Source organism: Canis lupus, chromosome 21 (genome assembly GCF_011100685.1).
Source record: "Canis lupus familiaris isolate Mischka breed German Shepherd chromosome 21, alternate assembly UU_Cfam_GSD_1.0, whole genome shotgun sequence".
Taxonomy (NCBI): Eukaryota; Metazoa; Chordata; class Mammalia; order Carnivora; family Canidae; genus Canis; species Canis lupus.
The window spans coordinates 41,261,365-41,289,085 of record NC_049242.1 but is presented as its reverse complement, the minus strand read 5'-3'; the positions used below and the strand labels follow the sequence as shown (position 1 = coordinate 41,289,085).

Here is a 27,721-nt window from a genome sequence, read left to right as displayed (position 1 = left end):
GAGATGGACTATCTGGTCCAGTGGGGAATATAAAAAGTAGTGAAAGCACCCCCCAAAAAAAATGTGGTGAAAGGGAATAAAGGGGAAAGGAGAAAAAATGAGTGGGAAATATCAGAAAGGGAGACAGAACATGAGACTCCTAACTCTGGGAAACGAACTAGGGGTGGTGGAAGGGGAGATGGGGGTGGGGGGTGGGGTGGGGGTGGGGGGTGGGGGTGACTGGGTGATGGGCACTGAGGGGGGCACTTGATGGGATGAGCACTGGGTGTTATGCTCTATGTTGGCAAATTGAACTCCAATAAAAAAATGTAAAAAAAAAAAAAGAAAAAAAGAAGAAAGTTATAAATGTCTTTTGCTCAGTTAAAGAATAAAAAAAATAAAAAAAATATAAAAAAGGACAAAGGAGTCAACTTAAAGGAGCTCCTATTGTTCACCTGAAGACAGTTGAACCTGAGAAGAAAGGATGAGAGGAAAAGTGATAATTGGGGTTCATTGAAGTAAATTAAGGCTTTTGAATGCTGTGAGATTTTTCAATACATAAAGATAAAAGTTCTTTTTATTTTTTATTATTTTTTTATAAAGATAAAAGTTAATATAAAGTGCACAAAAGATGGCTTGTAATAGAAAATAATGTTCTGAAAATGGATTTTAATAAAAAAGGAATTGTTTAAAAAAAGAAAAAAAGGAGAGAGAGAGTGACAAATGGCAATTCTGGAGCCGGCTGGGCGTGCTCCGGACCCAGGAAGGGCGGGGGGGGGGGCAGGGGGGTCAAGGGCTCTGCGCAGCCGAGCTGCGAGCCCCGAGCACCGCGGGGTCCGGGCGGCAGGGGGCGCTGTGGCGGGAGCCGCGCCGGGCGCGCGGGGCCCTCTGGCGCCTGGAGGCCGATCGCCTCCTCCCGCCGCTTCCGGCGCGGCTCCTCCGGGCGGGCGGAGGCCGAGGCATGGACCGCAACCCTTCGCCGCCGCCGCCGCGTCGCGACGAGGACGCGGACGAGGACGTGGCCGGGGGGGACTGCATAGGGAGCACCGTCTACAGCAGGCACTGGCTCTTCGGCGTCCTCAGCGGGCTCATCCAGGTGCGGGCGGTGGCGCCTCGCGGGGGCCGCCCCGCCCCTCCCCCTCCCCCCTCCCCTCCTCCCCCGCCCCGTCCCCCCTCCCCCCTCCCCTCCATCCCCGCCCCGTCCCCCCTCCCCCCTCCACTCCTCCATCCCCGCCCCCCGCCCCGCCCCCTCTCGGGCCCGCGCTCAGCGCCCGGGGACCCCACCACCTCCGGGCAGCCCTCCACGCCCGGGGCAGTGCGGCGGCCAGGACGCAGGAGTGCTGACGGTTAACACCGTTTACCTCTGCACGTTCCCCGGAGCGTCTGGGCGCGTGAATGCGTGGCTCGGCGTTTTGCTCCCCATTCCCTCTGTGTCGCCGCTGAAGCTCGGGCCTAACTCATCTCGTGGACTCTTGTTGCAGCCGAATGAATGGGGCGCCCGGGTGGCGCCGCAGGTTGGCGCCGCCGTGGACCCTGGGCGTGACCCAGGGCGTGACCCCGGAGACCTAGACCTGGGATCCAGTCCCGCGTCGGGCTCCTGCATGGGGCCTGCTTCTCCCTCTGCCTCTCTCTCTCTCTCTCTCTCTCTCTCTCTCTCTGTTCTCATGAATAAATAAATTTTAAAAAAGAATGAATGGGGTGATTCTGGAGTCCTTGCAGCTCTGATGCGGAAAGCGTGGCTTCATCCCCTCACCGCTCCGAGCCTCGATTTCTGTCTCCGTTTCTATAAAGTGAGACAAAAACACCTATGTTCTAGGGTACGGGGGTATTGTGTAGGTCGTCGTAGGTAGAGAGCCTGCTTACCGTGGTGCTTGGCTGATGAAGTTCTCAATAAATGTGAACCTTCTTCACCCGCGTTTCAGGGACTTTTTTTTTTTTTATTTCTTAGATTTTATTTATTCATGAGAGAAGCAGCCCAACGTGGGACTCGATCCCAGGACTCCAGGATCACTCCCTGGGCTGAAGGCAGGTGCTAAACCCACAGAGCCACCCGGGGATTCCATTGGGAACTTAACTTACTTTCAGTCTGTTCTCTCCAGTGCATCTACTGCATGGCTGCAGGAATAATCGGCTCTAAGCAAACCAAGCAAAAAAAAAAAAAAAAAAACCAGGCCGTCCACGGGAACTTATTTTGGTTCTCTCTGCCTGCAGGAGAAAAGCGCACATTTCTTAGAGTGGGGTCCAGGGCTCCTTGCAACCTTCCCAGCCTCATCTGCCCATGACACACTAAGCTACCCACCATCCCCCAAACATCGCTAGGCCCCTTTCTGAACTCTTGCACTTTCTCAGGTACATTCTTCTGCCCTTCTTCCCATGGCAAACTCCTATTCTCCCTCAGAAATTCAGCTTGAAGATCACATCCCTAGAAGTTTGCCCACCTTCCCCAGGCATAGGTCACTGGTCCATCGTTTTTGCTTTCATAGCTCTGTCCACAATTCATTTGAATCACTTAGTTTTTTTTTTCCTGTTGTGAAAATTAGTTTACGTGTGTTTTCCCCTCTAGATCCTAAACTGCTTGAAATTAAGGGGTTATATTTATTCATCTCTATATTTCAAGCCCAGTGCCTAGTAACAGTATTTATTCCATGAGTGTTTTTTTTTTTTTAATGTTATTTATTCATGAGAGACACACACACACACAGAGAGGCAGAGACACAGGCAGAGGGAGAAGCAGGCTCCACACAGCCCAACGTGGGACTCATCCGGGGTCTCCAGGGTCAGGCCCTGGGCTGAAGGCGGCGCTAAACCGCTGAACCACCCAGGATGCCCTACTTCATGAATGTTGTATGAATAGATCTACCCAGGGTAGATAAATTTTAAAACATAATTTTCATAATTTCATAATTTTTTAAAACAAGGTTTCTGCAAGAGATACTTTGAGGACAGTGTCTTTGTGACTTATGAATGATTATCGGATGATATTATGTGATGAATGCTATGGGCCGCGTTTATCATCACTTTTCTTCCTTTCTGTTGAAGATTGTTAGCCCTGAAAACACAAAATCCAGCTCAGATGATGAGGAGCAGCAGATGGAGCTCGATGAAGAAATGGAGAATGAAATTTGCAGAGTATGGGATATGTCCATGGATGAGGTATGGGGTTGGAAATGAAACTGAGTAGACTGTTGGGTAAGAAGGTGGTAAATGGATTTTTCTTTTTAAGTTTCAGTCCTTAAGTCTCTGGGGGAAAGACTTCAGTGTCTGTAATCACTCATATGGGTCTAGGGAGTGAGCTGTAAATGCTAAACTTTTATTTCTGAGGCTGGAGGATCTGACCAGTCATTAGAGTTGGGCTAAATACATAGTTCTTATGAACATAAGAATACTTGTAGCCCAGGAAGGTTCTGATACTTATCTGCCTAAAGAGAATGCTGACCTTGTGTTTGAGAGCAGGTTGAGAGACTGCTGATGTACCATGATCAAACTAGAAGGGGACAGGAGGGAACCATGTGTATAGAACTGCAAAATAATATTTTAATGTTTGTATTGTACTCTGTAGCTCAACAGCATTTTCATGTTTATGTTCCATTTGCTTTTCATAATAACTCTGTGATACAGATAATACCCTTATTATTTTTTTTTTTTGGTAATACCCTTATTTTACAGATACAAAAAGAGATTGGCATACATAATCTCTCACCTAATTACTTGAACTTCTGCAGTGACTTCCTGGTTAAAAATCTTTGTTTTAGTCTTTCCTTTCTCTTCTGTCCTCCACGTTGCCATGAAAGTTCTCATTTTCCTGAAACACAGATTTAATTGTGTTCTGTCTTAAAAATTGTCCATGGCTGGGGATGCCTGGGTGGCTCAGCGGTTGAGCACCTGCCTCCGGCGTAGGACATGATCCTGGAGTCCCGGGGTCGAGTCCCACGTCGGGCTTCCTGCATGGAGCCTGCTTCTCCCTCTGCCTGTGTCTCTGCCCCCCCACCCCTCTTTCTCTATCTCTATCTCTCATGAGTAAATAAATAAAATCTTTAAAAAAAATTGTCCATAGCTGTTCACTGGCATCAGTTATTTTCTGGTACAGCTTTATTGATGTATAATTGGCACCAAAAGCCTGTGTATTCTTGAGGTATTATTGATGTACAGAAACTGCATGTATTTAATGTGCACAGTTGAAAAATTTTGTGTGTGCATACCGACACATGAAGCCATCATTGTAATAAAGAAGACAAGACATCTCTCTCACCCTTAGAAGTTTCCGTATGCCTCTTTGTGATCCCTTCCTCTTACCCCTCCCTGCTTCCAGCCTCTTGAGGAACCATTGTCCTGTCACTTCAGAGTAGTTTGCATTTTCTAGTTTTATCTAAATAGTTTGCCTATTCTTTTTTTGGAGGGGTCCAGCTCTTTCAGCATCATTGTTTTAAGATTCACGTATGCTGTGTCTGTCAGCGATTTATTTTTTTTATTGCTGAGTGATAATTCATTTTGTGATTTATTCATTTATTCTTCTGTTGGTGGGTATTTGAGTTGTTCATGGTTTATTACAGTTAATGCTGAATTTTTGGGTCTAACTATATAAGACATGTTTTCCTTTCTCTCAGGTGATACCTAGAATAGTATGGGTCATATGATAGGTGTATGCTTAACTTTTTAAGAAACAGTCCAAATTGTGTTTCTTACAGGTTGTGTAAAAAATTGTGTACTTTCCAAAGTGGTTTTTACATTTTACATTACCATAAGCCGTGTATGAGGTAGAGTTCCAGTTTCTCCTCATTCTCACCAACACTTGGTGTGGTCAGCCTTTTAATTTTAGTCATTCTAAGAAGTGCATAGTGATTCTCATTGTAATTTGGGTTTCCCTAATTACTAACAATGTTGACCATATATTTTTTTAATGTGCTTATTTGCAAACTGCATATCTTCTTTTGGTGCCTGTTTGAATCTTTTGCCCACTTTTTAATTGTGTTGTTTTCTTAGTTTTTTTTTTTCTAAGTTTTATAATTTTAGGTTTTACTGGTAGGTCTGTGATCCACTTTGAGTTAATTTTTGTGTGTGATGCAAGGTATGAGTTGAAGTTCACTTTTTCTGCATATGTTCAAGCTTATTTTTTAAAAGGCTGGCTTTCTCCATTGAATTGCCTTTGTACCTTTGTCAAAAATCAGTTACCTATCTGTATGTGTGAGTCCGTTTCTGGGCTCTGTTCTATTGATCTGTTCATCCATCTTTACGACTGTTTTAATTACTGTACATTTATAATAAATCTTGAAATCAGGTAGTATTAATCTAATAGCTTTATTGTTTCTCTGAGTTGTTTTGGTTGTCCTAGATCTTTTGTATTTCCATATTAATTTTAGAATCAATTTGTTACTTTCTTGACTGGGTTGGAGTTGTGTTTATAGATCATTTAGGGGAAGAATTGATAAATTGAACAAGGTATATCTTTCCATTTATTTAGATCCTCTCTAATTTCTTTTAGCAAGGTTTTGTAGTTTTTAGTGTATAGGTACTTCACATCTTTTGTTAGATTTATTCCGAAGTATTTCATATTTTTGTTGGCTATTGTAAATGGCGTTTTAAAAAAACTTTTGTATGTTTATTGCTAGTATATAGAAATACAGTCGATTTTGTTTAACTTCTATCCTGTAGCTGTATTCCATTTGTGAAGAAAAAGTTTTACTACTTTCTCAATTTGAATTGTTTTTCTTTGTCTTGCACATTTGTCCTGGCTAGAACTTCCAGTATGATGTTGATTAGAAAAGTGGTAAGAGGGGCATCCTCTTGTTCTTAACTGAAGGCCAGAACATTCCGTCTTCTGCCATTAATATCATGAAGCTGCAGATTGAGAAAGTCATGTCTCTCTCTAGTATTCCTGGAGTCTGTATCAGGAATGGATTTTTTATTTTGTCATGCTTTTGCTAAGTCAGTTGAGATGATCATGTGGTTTTCTTTTTATTTTGTTAATATGATGAACTAAGTTGATTGGTTTTCAAGGTGCTAAAATCTTATTAAAAGTTTTATCTAATTTCATGAAAGATTCTCATTTTCTTGTCATTGTCTGGTTTTGGTACCAGGATATGCTGTCCTCAGGGACTGGGAACTTTTCCCTCTTGACTTTTCAGGAAGAGTTTGTGCAGAATTACTTTCTTAAGTATTTGGTGGAATTCAGCAGCGAAGCCATCAGAGCTTGGAGCTTTCTTTATGGGAAGATTATTTGCTTTTTGCTCGTTTACTTTTAGTTTTGTATATTTGTTACTTTAAGAAATAACAGTTTTATTGAGATATAACTCCCTACCATAAAATTCACCATTTAGTGGTTATTAGTATATTGTGCAAAATATTACAAATTCAATTCCTTTAATAGGTACAAGACTTACCTTTGGTAGTTTATGTTCTTCAGGGAATTTATCCATTGTATTCTAAGTTGTCAAGTTTATTGGTATAAACTTGTTAATAATGTCCTTTAATTATCTGTAGAATCTATAGTGATAGCACCTGTCTCATTCCTGGTGTTAGTAATTTGTATCTTCTGTCTTTTTACCCTCATCATTCTGGCTAGGAGTTTAATTTATTGATCTTCATAAAGAACCTAAGGCTGGCCACATCGTGGCTTCTAGCATGTTATCTTGTCTATCTTCTCTGTAGCACTTAGTTCAGTTGTGTATGTGTTGATTGTGCATTTTTCTAGATTAAAAATTCCATGAAACTGGGTCCTTATCTAGCTTGTTCACTAATGTGTCCGCCAGAGCCTCAAACAGTGCCTGTTACTTGGGTTTTGCAGTTAATACTTTAATGAAAAGTGAATGAATGAATGCATGAATGAATGAATGAGTAGCTGAGAGGTAGCATGGTGTGTTGGTTAAGAGCATGGCCTTGAGTCAAGCTCATCTGAGTTCTGTTCTCCTGGCTTTGTTCTACTGATTGTATAATCTTGGGCAGGTTGCTTAGCCTTTTAAAACCTCTGTTTATTAGTGGAGTGGGGCCAGTAGTAATAACCTTCATAGGGATGTTTTGAGAATTAAATGAGATAGTATGCAAACCACTTCACTGTTTGTTATTTACTACTTACTCAGTAAATGTTAATTACCATTATTATTATTATTATTATTATTATTATTGGTGTTGATAGTGTTAAGACTTCCTAACCCTGTACTACTCTACGAATTATTAACTATCATTTAAGTAAATCAGTCTCTCCATACCCTAAGAGTTGCCCACGTGACAAACGGCACTCTGAACACTTAAAGTGGAGAGCATCTGTTGCTGTGACTTTCAGTTTGGAGTATATCTTTGAAAATACTGTATTCTCTGACTGTGCTCTTAGTAATTACAGGATGTGTCTTCTAGTCAACAGTCATGCAGATTACCTTGGTTTCAGCTGCTAGGAAGGATTACTGCCTCTCTTGAGGTGCCTCCAGGGCCCTTTGAAGAGCATTTCCACTTAAGCCATGTAGCCTCTGGTTTTAAGTTAAGCTATTGCAAATATACACTTCAAGTTTGTTAAAAATTGGAGGCGATAGACTGTCAAAAACTTAGTTTTATTTAAATATTGTATAGCACAGATCTCCACAGTGAACTGATTTCGTCTTGGAGCATGTGAGATTGGGTCACATGACCACTGCAGGTTCACTCACCTATGTGGTGCATCCCTATCAGTGCTGTGGCCTGAGCAAACTCTAGGAAGGACATATGAAGCTGTCGTGTTACACTGTGATCAGAATTAGTTTCTGGAAAAAAAAAAAAAAATTAGTTTCTGTTGAGAATTTTGAAAGCACAAGTTCTGATTTGGGGCATAACCCAGTAGGTGTTTTAATTTCCCCCATTGTGTTTAAACTCTTAGAAGATAGGAATTATGAGTTTTACGCTTTTTCCTTACGCCAGTGTTTGGCAGGATACCTGGCAGCCAGCAAGTGTGTTTGAATGAGTTAACATTCCTGGTGGCTAGAAAGATCATAAGGTAAATGCATTCAAGGCAGAAAAAAAACAATCTCCTGGAATATCACAGTTAGTTTAAATTTGTTTATGAATTTGTTCCATTGCCTTGGGATCAGATAGCACAAAGACTCTAACATTACTTTCATGTAATGATACAATTCCTGACCTAATAGCTTTTTTTTCTTGAGCCTGATAGGAGGTATATATAGAATTTTTTTTTTTATGGTTGTCTGAACTATGGGGTTTAAAGAGGACTATTCAGCATCCAAATTAATTGTCATTTTTTATTTTCAGGATGTGGCTTTATTTCTCCAAGAATTTAATGCGCCTGACATATTTATGGGAGTATTGGCCAAATCCAAATGTCCTCGATTAAGAGTAAGTATGTGCATTTTTACAGCTGCCTCTTTGGAGCAGTACCAGCAGATAGTGCTAGATAGTCTTTCATTTTTCTCACTTTAATTTTCTTGCTGGCCACAAATCAGTCCTCAGACTTTTATTGAATATTGCTGGGCACTAGATGAGGTGCTGTTTACAATTATTAGAGTCGTAGGATTTTAGATATGGGTTGGACCAGGGAGATCAATACTTTCATTTAACAGCAGTGGGAAACAGGCATAACCGAAGTTATGTTCCTAATATGTGGCAGAACAGGAAATATTGCCCACACCTCCCATTTCTGTTGATTGCTTTTTTTTATTCATAAAATCCTCCACTGCTTAAAAACCTTCATTCTAAACTCAGCCCAACATTCAGAACTTTCCATAATCTGAATCTAATTCATCTTTTCAGCATAAAATCTGCCGTGCAGATGGTCCTTCTAATTTAGCAAGGCCTGTCTCCTCCTTGTCTCAGTAGCTTACTGTGATTATCACCATCTCCATGCCTCCCTTCCTACGCTCCATCCCTCTCAGGATTCATATTTGTTAGCCTAGGTGCTACTTTTCCTCTAAGCCTTCCCAAACAAGTAAGCTCTCAATGGTCATTGCTGATAGTAAACTCTCCAAAAGAATTATCTGCGCTTCTCATTTAGTCTTTATGTTGTGTGTGCAGTGGATTGTGTTTTTGTGTCATTTAGGTTGCCATGTGCTATGAGTATCATGGGTGATCAGTAAATATTAAGTAATTATACTTAATAACTGAAGTTATTATACTGAATAACTGAATTATACTGAATAACTGTTTACTAAGTATGGTTATTTGGTTTTACCACTCCGTGAGATAGGAATTTATCTTCACTTTATAAATAAATGAGCTGAGTCTCCAGTTAATTTGTCAAGGGTCATAAACTGGGAAAAAATGGAGCTGGGATTTGAGCCTAGCCGGCCTGACTTCAGTATAACCACTGAACTGTATCACCTCTCTTTCTCTGAAATTATGAAGTGGAGAATTATCTAGCATATTTTTACAAATTGAATGCTGAATTCAAATTTTTTTAGGACCAGTGTTCTATCTAAAATGGGGCTTGATGAACTGATGGACTACTTTTTTCTTCGGTTATTACATTGGTATAAAAATTTGACCGTTAATATGATTTTCTCCTGGATTTTTCTAACTTGAATACATTGACTCTTGATTAGTTCTTAAAGAAAATAAGTTTATGTCAGTAATGGCACCTTTCAGGAATTAGTCATATCATTATATATGTCTGTGAGCCATAGCGTGTCTGTAACAGTGATCCTCTGCCTTGGGCACGTGTTAGAATGGAACACGGGCTCTCAAACCTCAGCAGGTCCCAGAACCACTGATTTCTGGGTCCACCCCCGAGTTTCTGATCCATTAAGTTTGTGGTAGGATCGAGGCTATCTAACAAGTTCCCTGGTGATGCGTGTGTTCTGAACCAGAGCCCACATTTTGAGAAGTTTTGCCCTTGGGACCTTTGAAAAATCTTGAGTTAGGCCCTACTCAGATCAGGTGAAACAATCTCCGAATGTGAGACTCCACACGACTTTTAAAGTTCCCTCAGCTGAATGCGGCTAGCAGCCAAGATGAGAAACATGGTCTTCGTTTGGAAGTTCAGTCATTCTCCTCCCCCGCCTTTTTTTAAGATTTATTTATTTATTTATGATAGACATAGACAGAGAGAGAGAGAGAGAGAGAGAGAGAGGCAGAGACACAGGAGGAGGGAGAAGCAGGCTCCATGCTGGGAGCCCGACACGGGACTCGATCCTGGGACTCCAGGATCGTGCCCTGGGCCAAAGGCAGGCGCTAACTGCTGAGCCACCCAGGGATCCCCAGTCATTCTCCCTTTAATCTGTAAGGAAATGTCTGTGTGTCTCTGCAGCTTCTGTTCTCCTTGAATCTTTTCCCAGCATTTGACAGCCCTTGTTTTATTGAAACTTTCCCTTCCTGTAGCTTTGATGCCACCTCGCTCTCCTGGTCTCTGGCTTCGTCACTTACTTCTCTTGTCACTTTTATTGGCTTTTTTCTTTCTTCTTACACACTGAGTGTGGATTCTTTCTAAGGTGCAGACCCAAATCCCTTGTCCTCTTTAAATTCATTTCTTTAGTGAGCTCATCCGCTCTTTACACCTTTTAAGTTGGGAGTCTGTGGGATCAGAGCTGTGCCCTTCCTTCTGATAGCTGGTGGCACATGCATTCTCTACCTGCATGCTGCATTTTCCAGTCCACAGTGCTGTATGTCGGGACACAGTGATGAACACTCCTATCTGGTCATAAAAATTATTTGCTGTGGGGGCACCTGGGTGGCTCAGTTGGTTAAGCATCTGTCTTTGGCTCAGGTCATGATCCTGGGGTCCTGGGATGGAGCCCCGCATTAGGCTCCCTGCTCAGCGGGGAATTTGCTTCTCCCTCTCCCTCTGCCTGCCACTCTCCCTGCTTGTGCTCTCTCTCTCTCTTTCTCTGTCAAATAAATAAATAAAACCTTTAAAAGAAAAAAAGAATTACATGCTGTGTTTGGTAAGCAGTAGCCTCCCAGGCCCTATACTGGAGATTCTGATTCAGTAGCTCTGAGATGGGACCCAGAAAAATGTATTTTTAACCCCTTCTCTGCCCAAGTGATTCTTACGTTCCAGCGAGTTTGGAAATTAACTGCCTAACTGAGCTCCTTGTGTCCTTTCCTGCACTTTCTTTTCCAATTTTCCTGTCAGGGGGACCATAGCTCCAACTGGAGAAATGAAGAAACTTGAAACCGAGGAGTCAGGTTCAACTGCCTTCTCCCATCAGATGATTTTGCTTTCCCCTGAGTCCTTCTCAACTTCATCCCTTTCCATGCTTGCCATCACCACTGTCATCTTCGCACACCTTCATTTCCTGAGATGTGGTATGGCATAGCTGTTAAATGCTCAGGCTCTTCTGTTGCATAGTCAGAGATCCTGGCAGGTTGCTTAATTGCTCTGTGCTTTAGTCCCCTCTCATCCGAAAAATGGGGATGACAACAGTACTGCCTTATAAGTTATTATGTGAATAATAATACATGGAAAGTGCGTGGAATAGTGCCTGGGCCTAGTACATGCTAAGTAAAAATTGGCTCTTATTACTGAGGTTATTAACTTCCTGTAACATGTTTCACTATGCACTATGCATTTTGCTGCTGATGTAATCTTCCTAAAATAATATTGCAGTATGCTGCTGCCTCCTTTCTTGAGGATCTTTGTAGATCCACATAACCACCTAGATTAAATTTAATCTCTTCAGCATGGCATTCATGTCCCTTAATCCTGATCCTTTTTACCTGCTGTATTTATCTCATGCTATTCTTCAGGTGTGTGCAACAGCCAAGCTGCTTTCTTTAGGTTCAGTGTATTAGCCATGTGCATTATTCCCTTCCCATCTTTGCTGATGCTTTCCACTTGCCCAGATGTCTTTCTTCTTGTTTACTTGTCTGAATCCTACTAACCATTTAACACAGTTCATCTGTAAGATTTCTCCTTCCATAACCCATGCCTGCCTTTGATATTTCTTTTGCTTGTGTCTTTCATCCCTTGTCAAATGCTATAAACTTATCAAGATTAGGATGCAGGGAGTATACTTCTATATGCTACCTCGTCTTCTCTTCTGCCTCCATACTTGACTCAGTGAAATTTTTTTTCAAGTTGTTATTTTTGTTTGTGTCTTTTATCTTTGAGACATTGTGACCTATGACCTATGACATTTGATTTGGCAGGAAATCTGCGTGGGAATTTTAGGTAATATGGCCTGTTTCCAGGAGATATGTGTGTCCATCAGCAATGATAATAATCTTGGGTAAGTTTTACTATATAAGAATTATGTTTTTACAAAAATATTTCATATCTCTAAGGAAATCTGAATACATAGGAGATACAGAAACATTTTATGAAATATAGTACTTCCTTTTTCCTGTTTTATAGTCTCCAGGAACTTAATTATATATTGATGGTAGCTGGGGGCTTTCACAGTTTTTATGGGCATCATTGAGGATTTAGGCCTGTTTCTTTATTGGTAGCAAAGGATGAACCATCAGCAGGTGGTAAGCCTGGTAAGGTAAGATCAAAGGGGGGTCAAAAGCTTGGCAATGGGGCACCTGACCAGAATCCCAAATAATTTAGGCTCAGCGAATCCCAAGACTCAGAGAGCTAGAATCTGGAAAAACTAGACTTAGTGACCAGGGTTTCCCTGAGAACTCTTGACTAAGATCTCAGGATAGAGCTTGTTGACAAATTAGAAGATACAGATTGCCTCAGTGATTCAAAGGCTTTCATATTTTCGCTTGGACGCTAGTTCTTTTTACATGTGGGAAAGTTTTAGGCAGAGGGTTTTTTGGTGGAAGACCTACTGATTACTTTAAGAGATCTGAGAACACCCTGGAGTTATATGCTAAGTTTCACCAACCTGTTCATTTTCCAGTTCATGACTGTTAGTCAGAATTTCAGAGAAATTTATGCCCTCAGTAGATTAAGAAAAGTGTTCTGGGTGATTATTGTCAGCTAGGGTTGTGAGGGTTTATCACAGGATTTAAGTACCTGGGTCTCTAAAATAGAGATGATTACCTCTTCTAGGTGTAAAGTGACTTTGAGATCCTAGTTCAAGATGTTTTCAGTAATTCAGCAGTCATTCATGCAATAAATGACCTAGGATTATATTTTGTCTCTAGTGGTTCCTATCAAAAATCTAAGAATGAGTCATATTAAAATTAACATGGAGCAATTCACATTGGTGATGGAATATAAATTTGTTCAGCCATTTTAGAGCAGTTGGGCATTATTTTGTTAAGTTGGAAGATAGGCAATGCAGATGCTGTGATCAAGTGATCCCACTCATCTGTATGGTAAGATATACAGTGCACACATGTATCAGCCAAAAAGTGTTACAGGACATTGCTTGAAATGGCCCCAGTTAGAATCAACTCACATATCTATCAGTAAGTAGTAGGCTGGAAAAATAAATTGTTTTATATTCATATGGTGGAATGTTCTGCAGCAGTGAATCAAAAAATAATCCCCATGGGAAAATGTGGGTAGACCTTAAAAGACATGGTGTTGAGCAAAAGAACTAAGACTCAGAAGAATACATACAGTATAATTTTTTCACATAAAATTCAAAGCCAAAATATATGGAATAATTATAGAGTGAAACAAGGATATAATTGCTGGAAAAGTCCAGGTAGTAGTCATTTCTAGGTGGTAAAGAGAATTGTGATTTGGAAGGGACAAAGAAAAGCTATGGAGATGTAGCACTCTTCTGTTTTTTGTAAATATATGTTTATTTCATAATTATTCATTAAGTATTAATTTCTTGTATATATACTATATTTACAATGAAAATGTTGAAAAAAATTAAATGAAAATACTGCTTAGACATTTGAAGTGAGAGAAGTGATGTATATTGAATTAACTTCTTTATTTGTCTATAAGACAGGTATTATTGCACTGTTTGTATGATTCAGACCCTCCCACTCTTCTGGAAACAAGCCGGTATGCTTTCTTCTTTCAATGGATTCTGTATACTCACTTATACAGGAATCTGGGAGAATAAAGTTAATTCTTTATGGCATTTCCTTCTGTTTTTCAAACCTAGATACTCAGCTCGTGTTTATCTTCTAGGTTGTTGCTTACTTGTCTTTCTCAAACAGAAGTGGCCAGTGTCTGGGTTGAAAGAATCCGGGAATATCCAGCTATTTATGATAGCATTTGTTTCATTATGTCAAGTTCAACAAATGGTAAGTCACAATGTAATCTAGGAAAAATTTTTGGTTCTATTTAATATTTAGGAAACCATGTAACTATTTCTGGAGGTAGCTTTAAAAAAAGCATTGAGTCTAAGGTAAAGTATTTCTATTCAAGATATAAAATTTCTTCTTAAGCTGCGAGGATACTGATAAATCCTCATTTAAAAATGAAGGAAGACAAGCAAATTTAAACAAAGGAGATGAATAAATTGCCCTCTGAATTAGTAAAGTTTTGGCAAGATTTGGCTTTTTTGGAATAGCTTTAGGAATTTTCATTAGTCTTACTGCTTTTAAAATTTTGTGTCTCATTTCAATATTTGTTTTATTATCTGCAGTTGACTTACTGGTCAAGGTAGGGGAAGTTGTGGACAAGCTTTTTGATTTGGATGAGAAGCTAATGTTAGAATGGATTAGAAATGGGGCTGTTCAGCCTCAGGACCCACCCCAGGAAGACTCAGAAGAGCAGCCGGTGTTTAGGATTGTGCCCTGTGTACTTGAAGCTGCCAAACAAGTACGGTAAGTGAGCTCTTTTGTGAGATTATTCTTGGAAAATCCAATTGCTAGACATATCCTTAGATACAAGTTTCGGGTCCTAATGTTCCGTCAATCTTTGTCAGGTTGGATTCACTATTAATATTTGTGGTGACAGTGTATTTGCTCCTTTAAAAAATCATAATAGTTATAAAGTACTTACTATAATATTACTTAGCTATAGGCTATTTTCTAGCATATTATGGTTACAGTCTTAAAATTTTCTGCAGTTTTGTGTGATTTAAGTCAAATAGAAAAGAACTTGTTTTTTATCTTCCATTTTTCAGTTAACGTCAGACATCATTTGTTTTCTTTTATCTCCAAGCCTTTGCATATCATGTTTCTTTTACCTTAAATACTTCTGCAGGTCTATTCGTAAACATCATTTTTCTTAAGATACCTTTCCTGACTCTCCAAGCTTAATTAAGTCTGCTTGCCATGTGGTCCTCTAGCACCTTGGACTTCTCTTAGTATTACAGATTCATATCACTTTACCATAACTGTTCTTTAGTTCTCTTCTTTTCTTTAGACAATAAACTCCATGAAGATAGAAACAGTGTTTTACACCTGTTTCCCAGCCGCTAACATAGTGCCTGAAAATAGTAGGTACTTAGTATTTGCCGAACCATCTTTTTTTATTGTTTGCTTTCTTTTTCTTAATCATTTGAAGAACTAAGATTGTGAATTTCTAGGAATCCAAGCTGTTGATCACAAAAATTAGTATTCTCAGCTAGGGAGGTTGGGGAGTCCTGAAGTCGTGAGAACATTGTTACTGTTGATGCTTGCGGCAGTGGGGCTTTCACTCACTATATAAATGTTTTAGTCACTTTTCATTCTGATTATTCAACTATGCCAGAATGATGAAGTATCACCTAGAAGGTTTCTGTATTGTTGCTTTTGTGGGACAGGGTGAAAAAATTTTTTTACTTCTTTCTTGTGTGTGGATTATATTTCATAATTTTTTGTTGTTGTTGTTGTTTTTTGACTGTTTTCCCCATTAAAATGTAAGCTCTGGTGAGCACCAAGACTTTATCCTGTTCCCTGTTTTACCCTCAGTACCTGAGGGGAGTGACTAGTACAGAGTGGTAAGTATTTGTTGAATAAATGAATGATTTGCAGCCTCATAGAATTGTTGATTCAGTGCTTTTGCTTTTTGTATTTAGTTCTGAAAATCCAGAAGGGCTCGATGTTTACATGCATATCTTACAGCTGCTTACCACAGTGGATGATGGAATTCAAGCAATTGGTAAGATGTTTTATAGGAAAGCACCGGAGTTACTCATTGAGTTGTTTTCTGTTTTTATATTACCATTTTCTTTATCATTTTTTATTAAGTACAGTGTCCTGATACTGGAAAAGACACTTGGAATTTACTTTTTGACCTGGTCTGCCATGAATTTTGCCAGTCTGATGATCCACCCATCATACTTCAAGAACAGAAAACAGTGCTAGCCTCTGTTTATTCAGTGTTGTCTTCCATCTATGCATCACAGGCTCAACAGGAGTATCTAAAGATAGAAGAAGGCAAGTACCATTTTAGTTCACTGAAGTAAATTCTATTCTCGTCTGTCAGATTTTAAAGCCCAGGCTTGTGATTATTGTTCATGTGGTTGGTTGGTTGGTTGCTTGGTTTCTTTCTTTCTTAGTGCTTTTATTCCCCTGATTACAAAAATACTATATGCTCAATAAAAAAAATTTGTAAAATTTATAAAAGGAAGTGTAACACTTGTAATCCCACCATCCAGACCAGAAATAATTACTTTATACTGCTTTTTAGGCAAATTTTTTCATTTAGAAATATAATGGGAATATTTTGCTATGTAAACAAATGGCGTTTCACAGAGTGAGTTTTGGTTTTTTTTTTTTTTTTAAGACTACAGTTAAATCCAGGATCCATTTAGAATTTATTCAGGTGTTACATGTGAGGCATGGTTTCAGCTTTTTTCCCAGATGGCTACTCGGTTGTCTTAGCATCTCATTTAGTGAATAAACCAGCTTGTCCACACTGATTTGAAATTTTATCATTTGCTATGTTCTGAGTTTCCCTATATATTTTATTCCCTTCTATATTGCTGTATTCATGTATGGGTAGCCATGGTTTTAAAATATTTTAGTGTCAAGTAAGGCTAGTCTGCTTTCATCCTAATATTTCAGAATCTTTTTGACTATTATTGTTTAATATTGAATTTAATTAACAAGTTACGAAAACTAGAATCTTCCTGATATTTTTATTGAGATCACATTAAATTTATAGTATCCAAGAACAGGTTACACTTTTCCATTTGTTCAAGTTTTATTTTGTGTCTTCAGGAATGTTTTATGATTTTCTTCATATAAATCTTGCATATTTCTTATTAGGATTATTCCTAGTTATTTTATCTTTGGGGTTGCTATTGTCTATGACATCTTTTCTTTCCATTAATTGTTGCTGTTGGAATCTATGAACACAACTGATTTCTGTATATTAATTTTGCATCCATGAATTCTCTTGCTATATTTAATAGTTGTTTCAGTCATAACCTTGAGATTTATCTGATACAGCTTTGGATTTAAGTTAGATATGTTTTATCTTTTTTCTGCCTCTGATTTCTTTCTCTTATTTAATGGGTTGCCTTGTACCTCAGGTGTTAAATGCTAATGATAATAGAAAACATCCTTACCTTATTCCTAATTTTATTGGAAATGATTCTAGCATTTCACCATTAGTCATGATATTGTTATTTACATTTTACCATATAAGGAAAAATTAATTTATTTCTACTTTATTAGAGTTTTTAATAAAAAGTGCATGTTGAGGAGCACTGTTACTGGGTATTATTCTGTATGGTGGCAAATTGAACACCAATAAAAAATAAATTTATTATTTAAAAAAATATTTACATTTAAATAAACCAGTATATGGCTTATGTATGTAGTTCTAACATTTAGGAAGGTGCATATTTTTGGTCTAATGGTTACCTTTATAATTATGACTGCTACAAAAATAGAATCATAAATTATAATTTAAAAATCATTAAAATCTAAAAAAATAAATAAAAATAATTTAAATCTAATAACTTTATATGTTCTCATTCATTTGGGGAATATAAATAATAGTGAAAGGGAATATAAGGGAGAAGAAATGTGTGGGAAATATCAGAAAGGGAGACAGAACATAAAGACTCCTAACTCTGGGAAACGAACTAGGGGTGGTGGAAGGGGAGGAGGGCAGGGGGTGGCGGTGAATGGGTGATGGGCACTGAGGGGGGCACTTGACGGGATGAGCACTGGGTGTTATTCTGTATGTTGGTAAATTGAACACCAATAAAAAATAAATTTATTATAAAAATCTAATAACTTAAAAGCTATATCTTTTTCTTATTTATTTTATTTTATTTTTTATTTTATGATAGTCATCACAGAGAGAGAGAGAGGGGCAGAGACACAGGCAGAGGGAGAAGCAGGCTCCATGCACCGGGAGCCTGATGTGGGATTCGATCCCGGGCCTCCAGGATCGCGCCCTGGGCCAAAGGCGGGCGCCAAACCGCTGCGCCACCCAGGGATCCCCAAAAGCTATATCTTAATGTTAATAATTCCTTATCAATTTTTCCTCATACTTTCAAATTACAAATTCAAGTCTCAGGGATGGCATTCCTGAATTATATTTTAAAATATCATTTTAAGTTTTTTCTTCGAGAGCAGTAATTTTGTGTAGGACCTCCTTTCCTCTCTTCCATAATTCTTTTTTCTTCATTTAAAAAAAAAACAAACCAAACCCTCTTTATTGTCCCTTCATTTTGCTCTTTTCTTTCTGACCACCATGTCCCTTTCTGTGTGTTGAACAGTGTCCACCCTCCTTTGTGCTGCTGCTAGTTTTGCCTTCATTTCGGTGGTGGCTTGAAGTTTTCTTTTAGTTTCTTCCTTGAGTTTTGCCAGCTCAGGTTTCCTCTCCTGTTGTCATTCATTTCTCAGTCTGACCTCTTCTGTATCTGCTTTGTACTTGATTACGTGTTGTTTTAAAAATCATGGCTCAATATTAATATCTGTAAACTTCATGTTAGCTTCTTTTGGTGAGTATTCTTCATCTTTTCTTTTTTCCCTTGTTCTTTCTTTTCTTTGTTCTTTTAAGTGTCTTTGTGTTGCTCCTATGCTGGTTTCCTTTTGCTTACTCACCTTTGAATGACTTGAGTTTTTCCTGGACTAGCCGTTTGCAGGAAGTTCACAGAGGAGAGTGGCTAAAGCTGTCTTCTAGGCTCCTAGGAGTTGGGTCTGTGAGTCTTCCAGCTCTTTTTACCAGGTGAGAGATGGCTGTGGTGAAGTCTTGCCTTTCCCCTTGCCATTTGCTTCCTGCAAATGTGGCTTGTCTATGGAATTAGTCATTTACCCCCTCTTAGTCTGTTTCTTATAATCCCCAGGGGAGCTCCAGCTGCTATCTTGCACGTTCCATTCCTGCTCTTGCAAACAAGGGATCCTGGATTTGCACCTCAGAGTATGTGCTTTACCTTAAAGAAATAGACTTTCCTGGCTCTTTCTGAGACGTACAGCCTCGGGCATCCTTTCATCACTTGCTCCTGCACCTTCTGCTTGATTGACACTATTTCCACTTACCTTGTGTTTGAGGTTTCTGCTATCTCCTAATTTGATCTATGCTGGCATTTGTTTTTTGTTGCTTATGTTCTTTTTTTTGTGGTGATTTCTGAAAGGAGAAGGGGAGGAAATGCTGACTTTGAGCCCAAATGCTCTTTTTAACCTCTTCGTATATATGCTCTTTCTGTTGAAAATCATTAGTTTTTATTTGCAATACTTGGAACACATCTTTCTTGATGTTATGAGTCTGGGTGTTTTTTAGTCCCACCACCACTCCCAACCCTCAACTCCCTGAAAATTTCTGTATAATTTTTATGATTGGTGGAGAAAGTGTGAAGATGCTCTTTGAACTCTAAGCCTCTAAATAACCCTCACCTACTCATCCTGCCCTAAGCCTTGAATAAGGGCTTTGCAGAGTTAGGGCTAGGGGTGAGAAAGAGAAAGATGGTATAGTGTAGATTGATGTGATCTACAGGAACAAAATGGAGTAAAGAACTGAGTGTTAGAGTCCAGAGTTAGTGACAACACAAGGGAGAGAGTGGGAATAAATCCAAGGGGAATATAGTAAAACAGCCCTACAGGCTGAGTGCTTTGAAGAGGTGACATTGAGTTGAGAAATAAGAGATATGATTTCCCTAGTTTTTTGGTTTCCTTAATTTTTTTTTAAAAAATGTCATTTTTCACATACAATAAATACCTAATCTGGAAGTGAAGTTAGATTATCTGGATGATAGATTAGATTAAATCTGGATTCAATGCTACGGAAAATCCTGCTTCCTGAATTTGTAATTGTGATGCAGAAATGGTAGGGTTAGAATCAGTGGTTGAATCAAAGTGAGATACCTTTTAACATGATCATGCTATAGCATACATTTGAGTCTGAGCTTTATTTTTACCTTTTCTGTTCAGTTTTTTAAATAGGCCCATTAAAATGACAATTCAGTTTTTTAAGAAATCATACTGTTTCTGAAATTTAACTTAAAGGAATATGTAAAAGCTTTAAGATGTTGATGATAAAGTTTAAAATTGAAAATCTTTCTCAGTATGGTCTCCAATGTCCATAGGACTTTTGCCCAGCTGTCTAAAAACTTGTCTTGTGTCCCCTTCTTTCCCCCTTGCTTCACTTGGCTTGAGCCACAATGGCTTTTTTGTTTCTCAGCCCATTTCCTTTCTGGGATTTTTCACTTATTGTTCTCCTGCCTAAAACATTTTCCTGGACTCTGCATTGAGGCTTCTCCTTTAGTACTGTCCTCACCTCAGAGAGCTTTCCTGCCAGCTGCTTTATGATATTCCCCTTTAATTTCCTTCATAGGTAGAATTCACTGAAGGCTGAGATGATCTGCTTTAGTCATTAGTTTGAGAATATGAAAATGTAAGCATCTTGCAGGCTGAGTTCTCAATGATCTTGTTTGCCATCATATCTCTGATACCTAACGTAAACTCTAGCGACTAATAAGCTGTTTAGCACTTTTGAATGAATCAATCAGTCAACAAAAGGAGAAATGGTCATATTTAACTGGCTAATCCTGTGCTTTTCAATATGTTTGTACATTAGATCTTCCTCTAATTGACAGCCTGATTCGTGTCTTACAAAACATGGAACATTGTCAGAAGAAACCAGAGAACTCGGCCGACTCTAACACGGAAGAAACGAAAAAGTCTGACTTGACCCAAGATGATTTCCACTTGAAAATCTTAAAGGATATTTCGTGTGAATTTCTTTCTAATATTTTTCAGGTTTTAACAAAGGTAGGAAAGACATATTGATGGTTTCTTCAGCAAAAGAAAGTATGGATTACTTAATGCTCCAAGTGTTATTATCACTGTATTTTTTTAATATAAAAGTAGTATAATGAGGCACCTGGATGGCTCAGTCAGTTAAGTATCTGCCTTCGGTTTAGGTCATGATCCTGGGGTCCTGGGATCGAGTCCTGCATTGGGCTCCCTGCTCATCGAGAAGTCTGCTCCTCCCTTTGCCATTCTGGCTTGTGCTCTCTCTTTCTCTCTCTCTCTCTCTTAAATAAAATCTTTAAAATAAATAATAAATTAAAAAATATTACATACATTTGGGAAAGTAGAGAAAGAAAAACGTTATAACTGTAACTTTATAATCGTAACTCAGCAACTTGATAGGGTTTGGTATGTTTATATATATGTTTTTCACACACTTATAATCCAGTATATAGAACTTTATAGACTGTTCTTTTCACTAAACATTATGTTATGAGCCCTTTTTCAGACTCTAAATTTACTGAAAGACCTTTCACTGTGACCAGTTTGTTTAATACCCAATTTGTCACACACACACACACACAAAAAAACACAACCACCAGTTTTCATAATTTACTACAAACATGTTTTGGGAAATATTCTTCCTGAATATGCTCAAGATTGTTCGCATATTCTTCCTTTGAGCATACTTTCTACCCATATATTTTAGAAAAATATTAATATAACTATGAAGAATATATTCATATTCATTGCATTTTTTTTTAATGAAGGATATTTCTTAAAAGATGTTTCTGTTATTCTGGTAATTTGGTGTTTTTGGTCAAGTATTCTGCTTTTCTAGATTTGGGTCAGTTACTTGAGTACAGATTTTCGGAAGTTAGATGACTGAACTTGGCACTATACAAGTAAAGATGGCTGAGGCCTAATGGCTACATATTGCCCCAATTGTTTACGTGAAAATGTTGGCTTTACAGGATCCTTATTATCAGGTATTATAATTTTTATGTCAAGTAAAGTTCAGTAGGTGAGAAATTGTGCCTTATTTTGATTTGCATTTTTTATTAAGTTGAATATCTTCCCATATATATGTGTGTGTGTGTGTGTGTGTGTATAGAATATATACACATAAAATACATGATAAAATATATACATATATATTTTAAATATTTTATTTATTAGAATGCACGTGATCAGGCGAACATGAGGGGGGGGAGGGGAAGGGAGGGCAAAGGGAGAGGGAGAAGCAGGCTCCCCGCTGAGCAGGGATTCCCTACACAGGGCTTAGTCCCAGGACCCTGGGATCATGACCTGAGTTGAAGGCAGATTTTTCATATATGGGCACTCCTCCATATATTTGTATATTATTTAAGTTTCTTACTTTATACATTTATCTATTTTGATTATTTACCTGAACTCTTTGGGCAATAATACTATCTTTTGCATATTCATTGCAAGTGTTTTTCCTGTTGTTTGCTGTCACCTTTGTGTGTCCTTTTTGTTTTTGAAGGGATGTTTATTTTTAAGTGACAGGAATATTGAAGGAAGGTTAACTGAGAATAAACCAGGGATATGTCATGAAAATTCTTATGTGCCATATCTAATGGAATATGGATTTAGTCTTGAGGATTGAGGAGCTACCAAAGGCTTTTGTTTTAAGGATCAAGTGAGATGATCTCTTTTGAAAGATTACTCTAAAAGCAAGAGAGAGGATTAGAGAGAGTTGAGACTGGAGGCCTGCAGACCAACCAACGGGCTCTTGTGGGTGGTAATCTTCAGGAGTAATCTGAAAAATAATGAGACCCCAAACCATGGAAGGGTGGATGGAAAGAAGGGATGGGATAAGGGAGATTCAGTAGAGTAGAATTAAACTCTTAGGGGGAGGGGTCAGCAGCAACAGAAGAGGAGGAAAAAAATCTTAGCTGTATCTCAGGTTACTGCTTTGTGCAGCTGGATGGGTGGCTGGTGGTCCCTTCCCTAAAATAAGGACTACAGTGGAACAGAGTTTGGGTTACATAAAGATGAATGATGCTGAGCTCAGTTTGGGACATTTGAAATGCCCATAGGATCAGTAGGGAATTACTGATATAAATCTACTGATTTGTATTTATTGATCAGATAAAACTTTAGAAATTTTCCTTTTTGAACATTAAATCTTTGTTTTAGGAGACTGTGGCTCGGGGACTAAAGGAAGGCCAGTTAAGCAAACAGAAATGTTCCTGTGCATTTCAAAATCTTCTTCCTTTTTATAGTCCAGTGGTGAGTATGAGTAAATGTATAGGTGGCTGAGTTGTAGAGAATTACTATATGTTTTTATGTAAGTACTTATTATCTCCTACCATTGTCAAAAAAGATTGTGTATACAATTCACATGATTTAATGCCATTGTCAGATAGATGATTGTTGGGTAATTCATGGGACTAGCCTAGTGATTCTAATTTTAAGAGGAAGGATCAATACTGAATTTATTGGACCTCTTGCCGTTATAAAGTAAATAGCATGTATATTAAGCAAAGATAAGATTCTTGGGTAGGAATGATAGTATGTTTTAGGGCTCTTGAAATTGTATCACATTTGCTACCATTAGAGGCAATTTGAAAGTAGGAACCTTTTTAGGAAAATGAAGTTTGGAATATGGTAGTGAGAGGAGCCTAAAGGACCCTAAAGTAATGGACCCTAAAGGAGAAACAATGTAAGTATAAATAGTAGTTCAAGAGTAAAACTAAATGAGAAGGGCTAGTTACTTCTTTGATGTTTTGAAGAACCTGGGAATGACTATTACTGCCATCTGGGGATCTATCAACATTTCTTTTCCTTTGGACTATTTAGAAACCACAGATAGAACATTTTTATCAACAATTGGTATCTTAAACCACCATTTCTTCTACTTATATTTATTTGGCTCTTTTGTTTGACTCACAGATAGAAGATTTTCTCAAAATTCTACATGAAGTTGATAAGACTCTTGCTGATGACCTGGAAGAAAGCTTCCCAAATTTGAAGGTTCAGACTTAAAACCTGAATTGAAGTTTCTTCTGCCCAATAAATGAACTTTGTTTCTTCACTGGCAGTTGAAATTGACCAATACCTAAAGCTTATTGGACCCTGATTGTATGATATTATACCCATGCCCTTCTCCCTGTCTTATCTCACTTTCATTCGGCTTTGGAACCTGGAGTTTTGCCTGCTGTCAAATTCAACCCCCTCCACACACAATTTTTTTCATATAGTTTTGTGTTATTTGTCCTCTTTAGGTAAAGAAAACAGAAATACAAGGTTATCATTGATGTTCTTTTTTAGATTGAGGCGTTGGTAAGGATTTTCTTCATACCTCTTAATTTGATTTTTACATGAGAATTTTGTATTTGTCTCCACTGCAAGTACATTCAGCTGTGCTAACAGAAAACCCTACTCTAAGAGCCTAATCTGATAGCTTTTATGTATCTAATGCAATAAGAAATCCAGAGGTGGGCAGTCTAGCCCTGATTTGTTGACTCAGGGATCCTGATTCCTTTTACTTCTCCATGTGGTCTGCATGTAGACTTTTGTGTTCATATTTACTGTCTTGTGGTTAAGGGGGCTGTAACATCTCTGGACCTTCCATCCACATTCAGGGAGGAAAAAGGAGAAAGAGGCAAAGGGGCCTTGTCCTAGCAAGTCTTTACCTTCATATTTGTAAAAGACAGCCCTCCTCACCCAGAACCATGTTGATGGCCATCCCTAATTGCAGCTATTTGAAATCAACCCCCCCCCCTTTTTTTTTCTTCTAGGGTCAATAGGTGAGAAAGGCACGAAGAGAAGGGAGTTATAAAAGGCTTTTTGATAGGCAATCTGTGATATATGCAAACACATCTTATCTTAGCCTTTTGTGATTATTGTGTCGATCAGATGCCAGATTGTTAGTAATAACTCAGAAATAGTTTTTAGTTTAGCTTTGTTACAGTTCAATTTTTTTCAATGTTGTAAATACGAAGATAGAAATATAACATTTTCATGAAGGCACATTAGCAGAATTCTCTATTTTCAGCATAATTCCAGTGGTTGAATTTCAGGAAATGATTTGCTTGAGGGAATTCAGATTTTTTTAAAATTAAGATTGAGGGAGTTTAAGAGCTTCTGATTCTGTACCAACTGTGCTATACACGATTTCCCTCACATAGTTTTATTATTTATGGTGCTTCTGAATGAAGTCTATTCAGAGATTCAACCAGGTATTCTTTAGGGAAGCATTCAGTTTGCATTATTCAGTTACTGAAAGAGTTTTTAATAGGTGTAAGAAAACATCAGTTATGAATAACAAACCCAGCTTTTTACCAGTCTTCAGGTCATTTTCTGGGTTATTTATGCTGATGTGACTACTATAATTTTGTGGGATGAGTTGAGCTTAGGATCCTCACTCTATCTTCCCAGCCTCCTCCTTTGCTTACAAAAAGCAAAGCCAGGTTTTAAAACCCCTCTTCTGGTATAGCCTGTTCGCAGTTTATTGTAGAATCTTTATGGCCTTAAAGTATTGGTCTTGTCTCACATTTTGTATTTTTTCCTTAAGTGAATTTTGCTGATAAAACACAGGATGTAGCATTATTGAGAGGAGGTGTACAATTTCTAGTTTGGAGATAGTTTTATTATTGAAAATGTCCCTACTGAAAAGAACTGAACTATAAAATTAAAATCTTACTTTTAGCTCTAACTGGTAGATTTACTCTGTATGTTCTTAATGTCTTCCATGCTGACCTTATTCTAGGCTGAATGAGACCATATTTCATGTGAGGTCTCAAAGGCACTGATGAAATCACTCCTGCCTGTGTAAGTGAACTAATGTGAGTTTGCTCCTTGGTGAGAGACTACACCAGGTGGAGCTGTCACACAAAGTAATTTTCTTTGCAGCAAATGAGGAAACCATGGGGAATCGTTTCCAAAGCTGTGATCCCCAAGCAGGGGTGAGGGAAGTTGTTTTTTTAGCATTTGAGATGAATATTCAGAAGGAGACCTTTATCATTGCAAGTAGAGGCGGGTATAAGGTCACACATGCATTCTTAGAAAATATGCCTATATATGTATCGTGTGTTATGTTATAAAGTTTGTGCTCCTTCTTGAGCAAAGATCTTAACATTATGATAAGGCAGAGGTAACTGTTGGACACTTTAATGGCCATCCACACAAGCATTGGCTTGGTGGTTGAACCCAAACTGGTCAAGGTTGTCTGGAGCTCAGTTCTCCTCCTGTTGTTAGTTTCTAAGAGATAAACTTAATAAATAGTTCCTGTAGGGTGAGCTCAGTGGATCTGCCAGTAACACCTGCTAGCCAGTCCTAAGAATTCCATTTTATCTCTTGAAATTTAGGATGAAGGATACAAATAACCCTGGAGTAATACTCCCAGGTTATTAGCCGTGTTTACTTCAGTGTACATATGCACTTCACATTTTGTTTTAGAAAGAGCATATTTTAAAAGGGAAGCACAAGGCCCCTGGGTGTCTGATGGAAAGAGTGCCACGAAGTGAGTAGTTTGCTGAGGTAGAACAAGGATATACTTGGGAAGGCTAGGGATGTTCAGGTTTTTCCTGTTTCCCATTTCTGCCTGGAACATGCTCTGTTACTTTTACTGATTGCTATTGTAACATTATGAGGTACTGTATATTTTGGTATGTTTGAAAACTTCCTAAATTTATAAATTACAAGTTTTTTAAAGAAACAAAACATGAGCAATGTTTGATCTTTTTTAATGCTATATAGTGTGATGAATTCACCCCCCAAATTTAGGGCTTGCATTAATGATGGTGATATTTTGAAATGCTGCTTTTTCCAGAAGCCTAAATATGAAACTTGGAATTATATGTATAAATGAAATTGAAACTTTTCCTATACTTTATTGCAGAGGAGGGGGAGAATGTACAAAATGAACTTGGGTTAACATTTATTAAATGTGTTGTTTTATTTCTAATCAAATTTGAGTTTGATTTTTGAAGTATCTAAACCACTTAAGATAGAACATGTAAGACATGTTCTCCTTCTATCCCTCCCCCTCCTTTAAAGATATTTTATCCCTTACGGTTCATGGGATGCAGCTAATTTTCTTGACTGATCCAACTTTCTAGATAAAAGACTTTTTCCACTCTGTCCTTAACATTTCCCATTGCTTTGGCTTTGGATTAGTTATCCTGGATAATTGAAATGTAAGTGTAGAAATGTAAGTTTAAAAGCCAGCTCTCAGCATATATTCTTTTGGTGATGAAACACATGCAGAAACCAACCATATTAAGACATTAAAAAACAACCTCTGTTTGGGATTCAGAAAATCTTAAATACATTTTGTGTTGATTACCATTTTCTGTTCTGTAGGACTGAGCTATAGGTGTTATGTCTGAAGTAACTGTGAATTTGAGTAAATTGAAGAAAAGGAATATTGGGGTTATAGATTAATTTGCCTGTTTTAACTAGTATTTAAAAAAAATCAATAGCCTCTCCCCTTTTTTTTTTTTTTTTAAAGAAATAGGCCCAAGGGCACCTGCGTAGCTCAGTTGGTTAAGTGTTCACCTCTTGATGAGGTCATGATCTCTGAGTCATGGGATTGAGCCTCACATGAGACTCCATGCTCAGCGGAGAGTCTGCTTGAGATTTTCTCTCTCTCCCCCTGGGAGGAGTTGCACACATACTTTCTCTCTGTAAAATAAGTAAATCTTTAAGAAAAATAAAAGAAATAGATCCATATTAATTTAGGAGTGAACTGTATATTCGACTTGAGCTTATATTCTTTTACCACTTCCAATTCCATTCTTTCTGCTACTAGCAGAGGTTTTAAGAAAGAAATAGAGAACTACCCATCTTGAATTAGATCAGA

General features: G+C 38.3%; 1 protein-coding gene and 1 long non-coding RNA gene across 2 annotated transcripts; one reads left to right on the top strand and one right to left on the bottom strand.

Annotated features, from left to right (window-relative positions):
* Nucleotides 1-892: 892 nt before the first annotated feature.
* Nucleotides 893-26,829, top strand: SAAL1 (serum amyloid A like 1). Its single transcript, XM_038569192.1, has 12 exons — nt 893-1,075; nt 3,019-3,132; nt 8,209-8,292; nt 12,040-12,119; nt 13,748-13,807; nt 13,937-14,052; nt 14,397-14,577; nt 15,756-15,838; nt 15,928-16,116; nt 20,714-20,907; nt 23,053-23,145; nt 23,809-26,829. The coding sequence occupies exons 1-12, from the start codon at nt 941-943 to the stop codon at nt 23,899-23,901; spliced, it is 1,422 nt and encodes a 473-aa protein (XP_038425120.1). The 5' UTR covers nt 893-940; the 3' UTR covers nt 23,902-26,829.
* On the bottom strand, nt 1,226-19,265 carry LOC119865026. Its single transcript, XR_005375804.1, has 4 exons — nt 19,180-19,265; nt 7,614-7,706; nt 2,059-2,184; nt 1,226-1,762 (listed from the first exon to the last, which is right to left on the bottom strand). It is a non-coding gene; the product is annotated as an uncharacterized LOC119865026 (long non-coding RNA).
* Nucleotides 26,830-27,721: the final 892 nt, after the last annotated feature.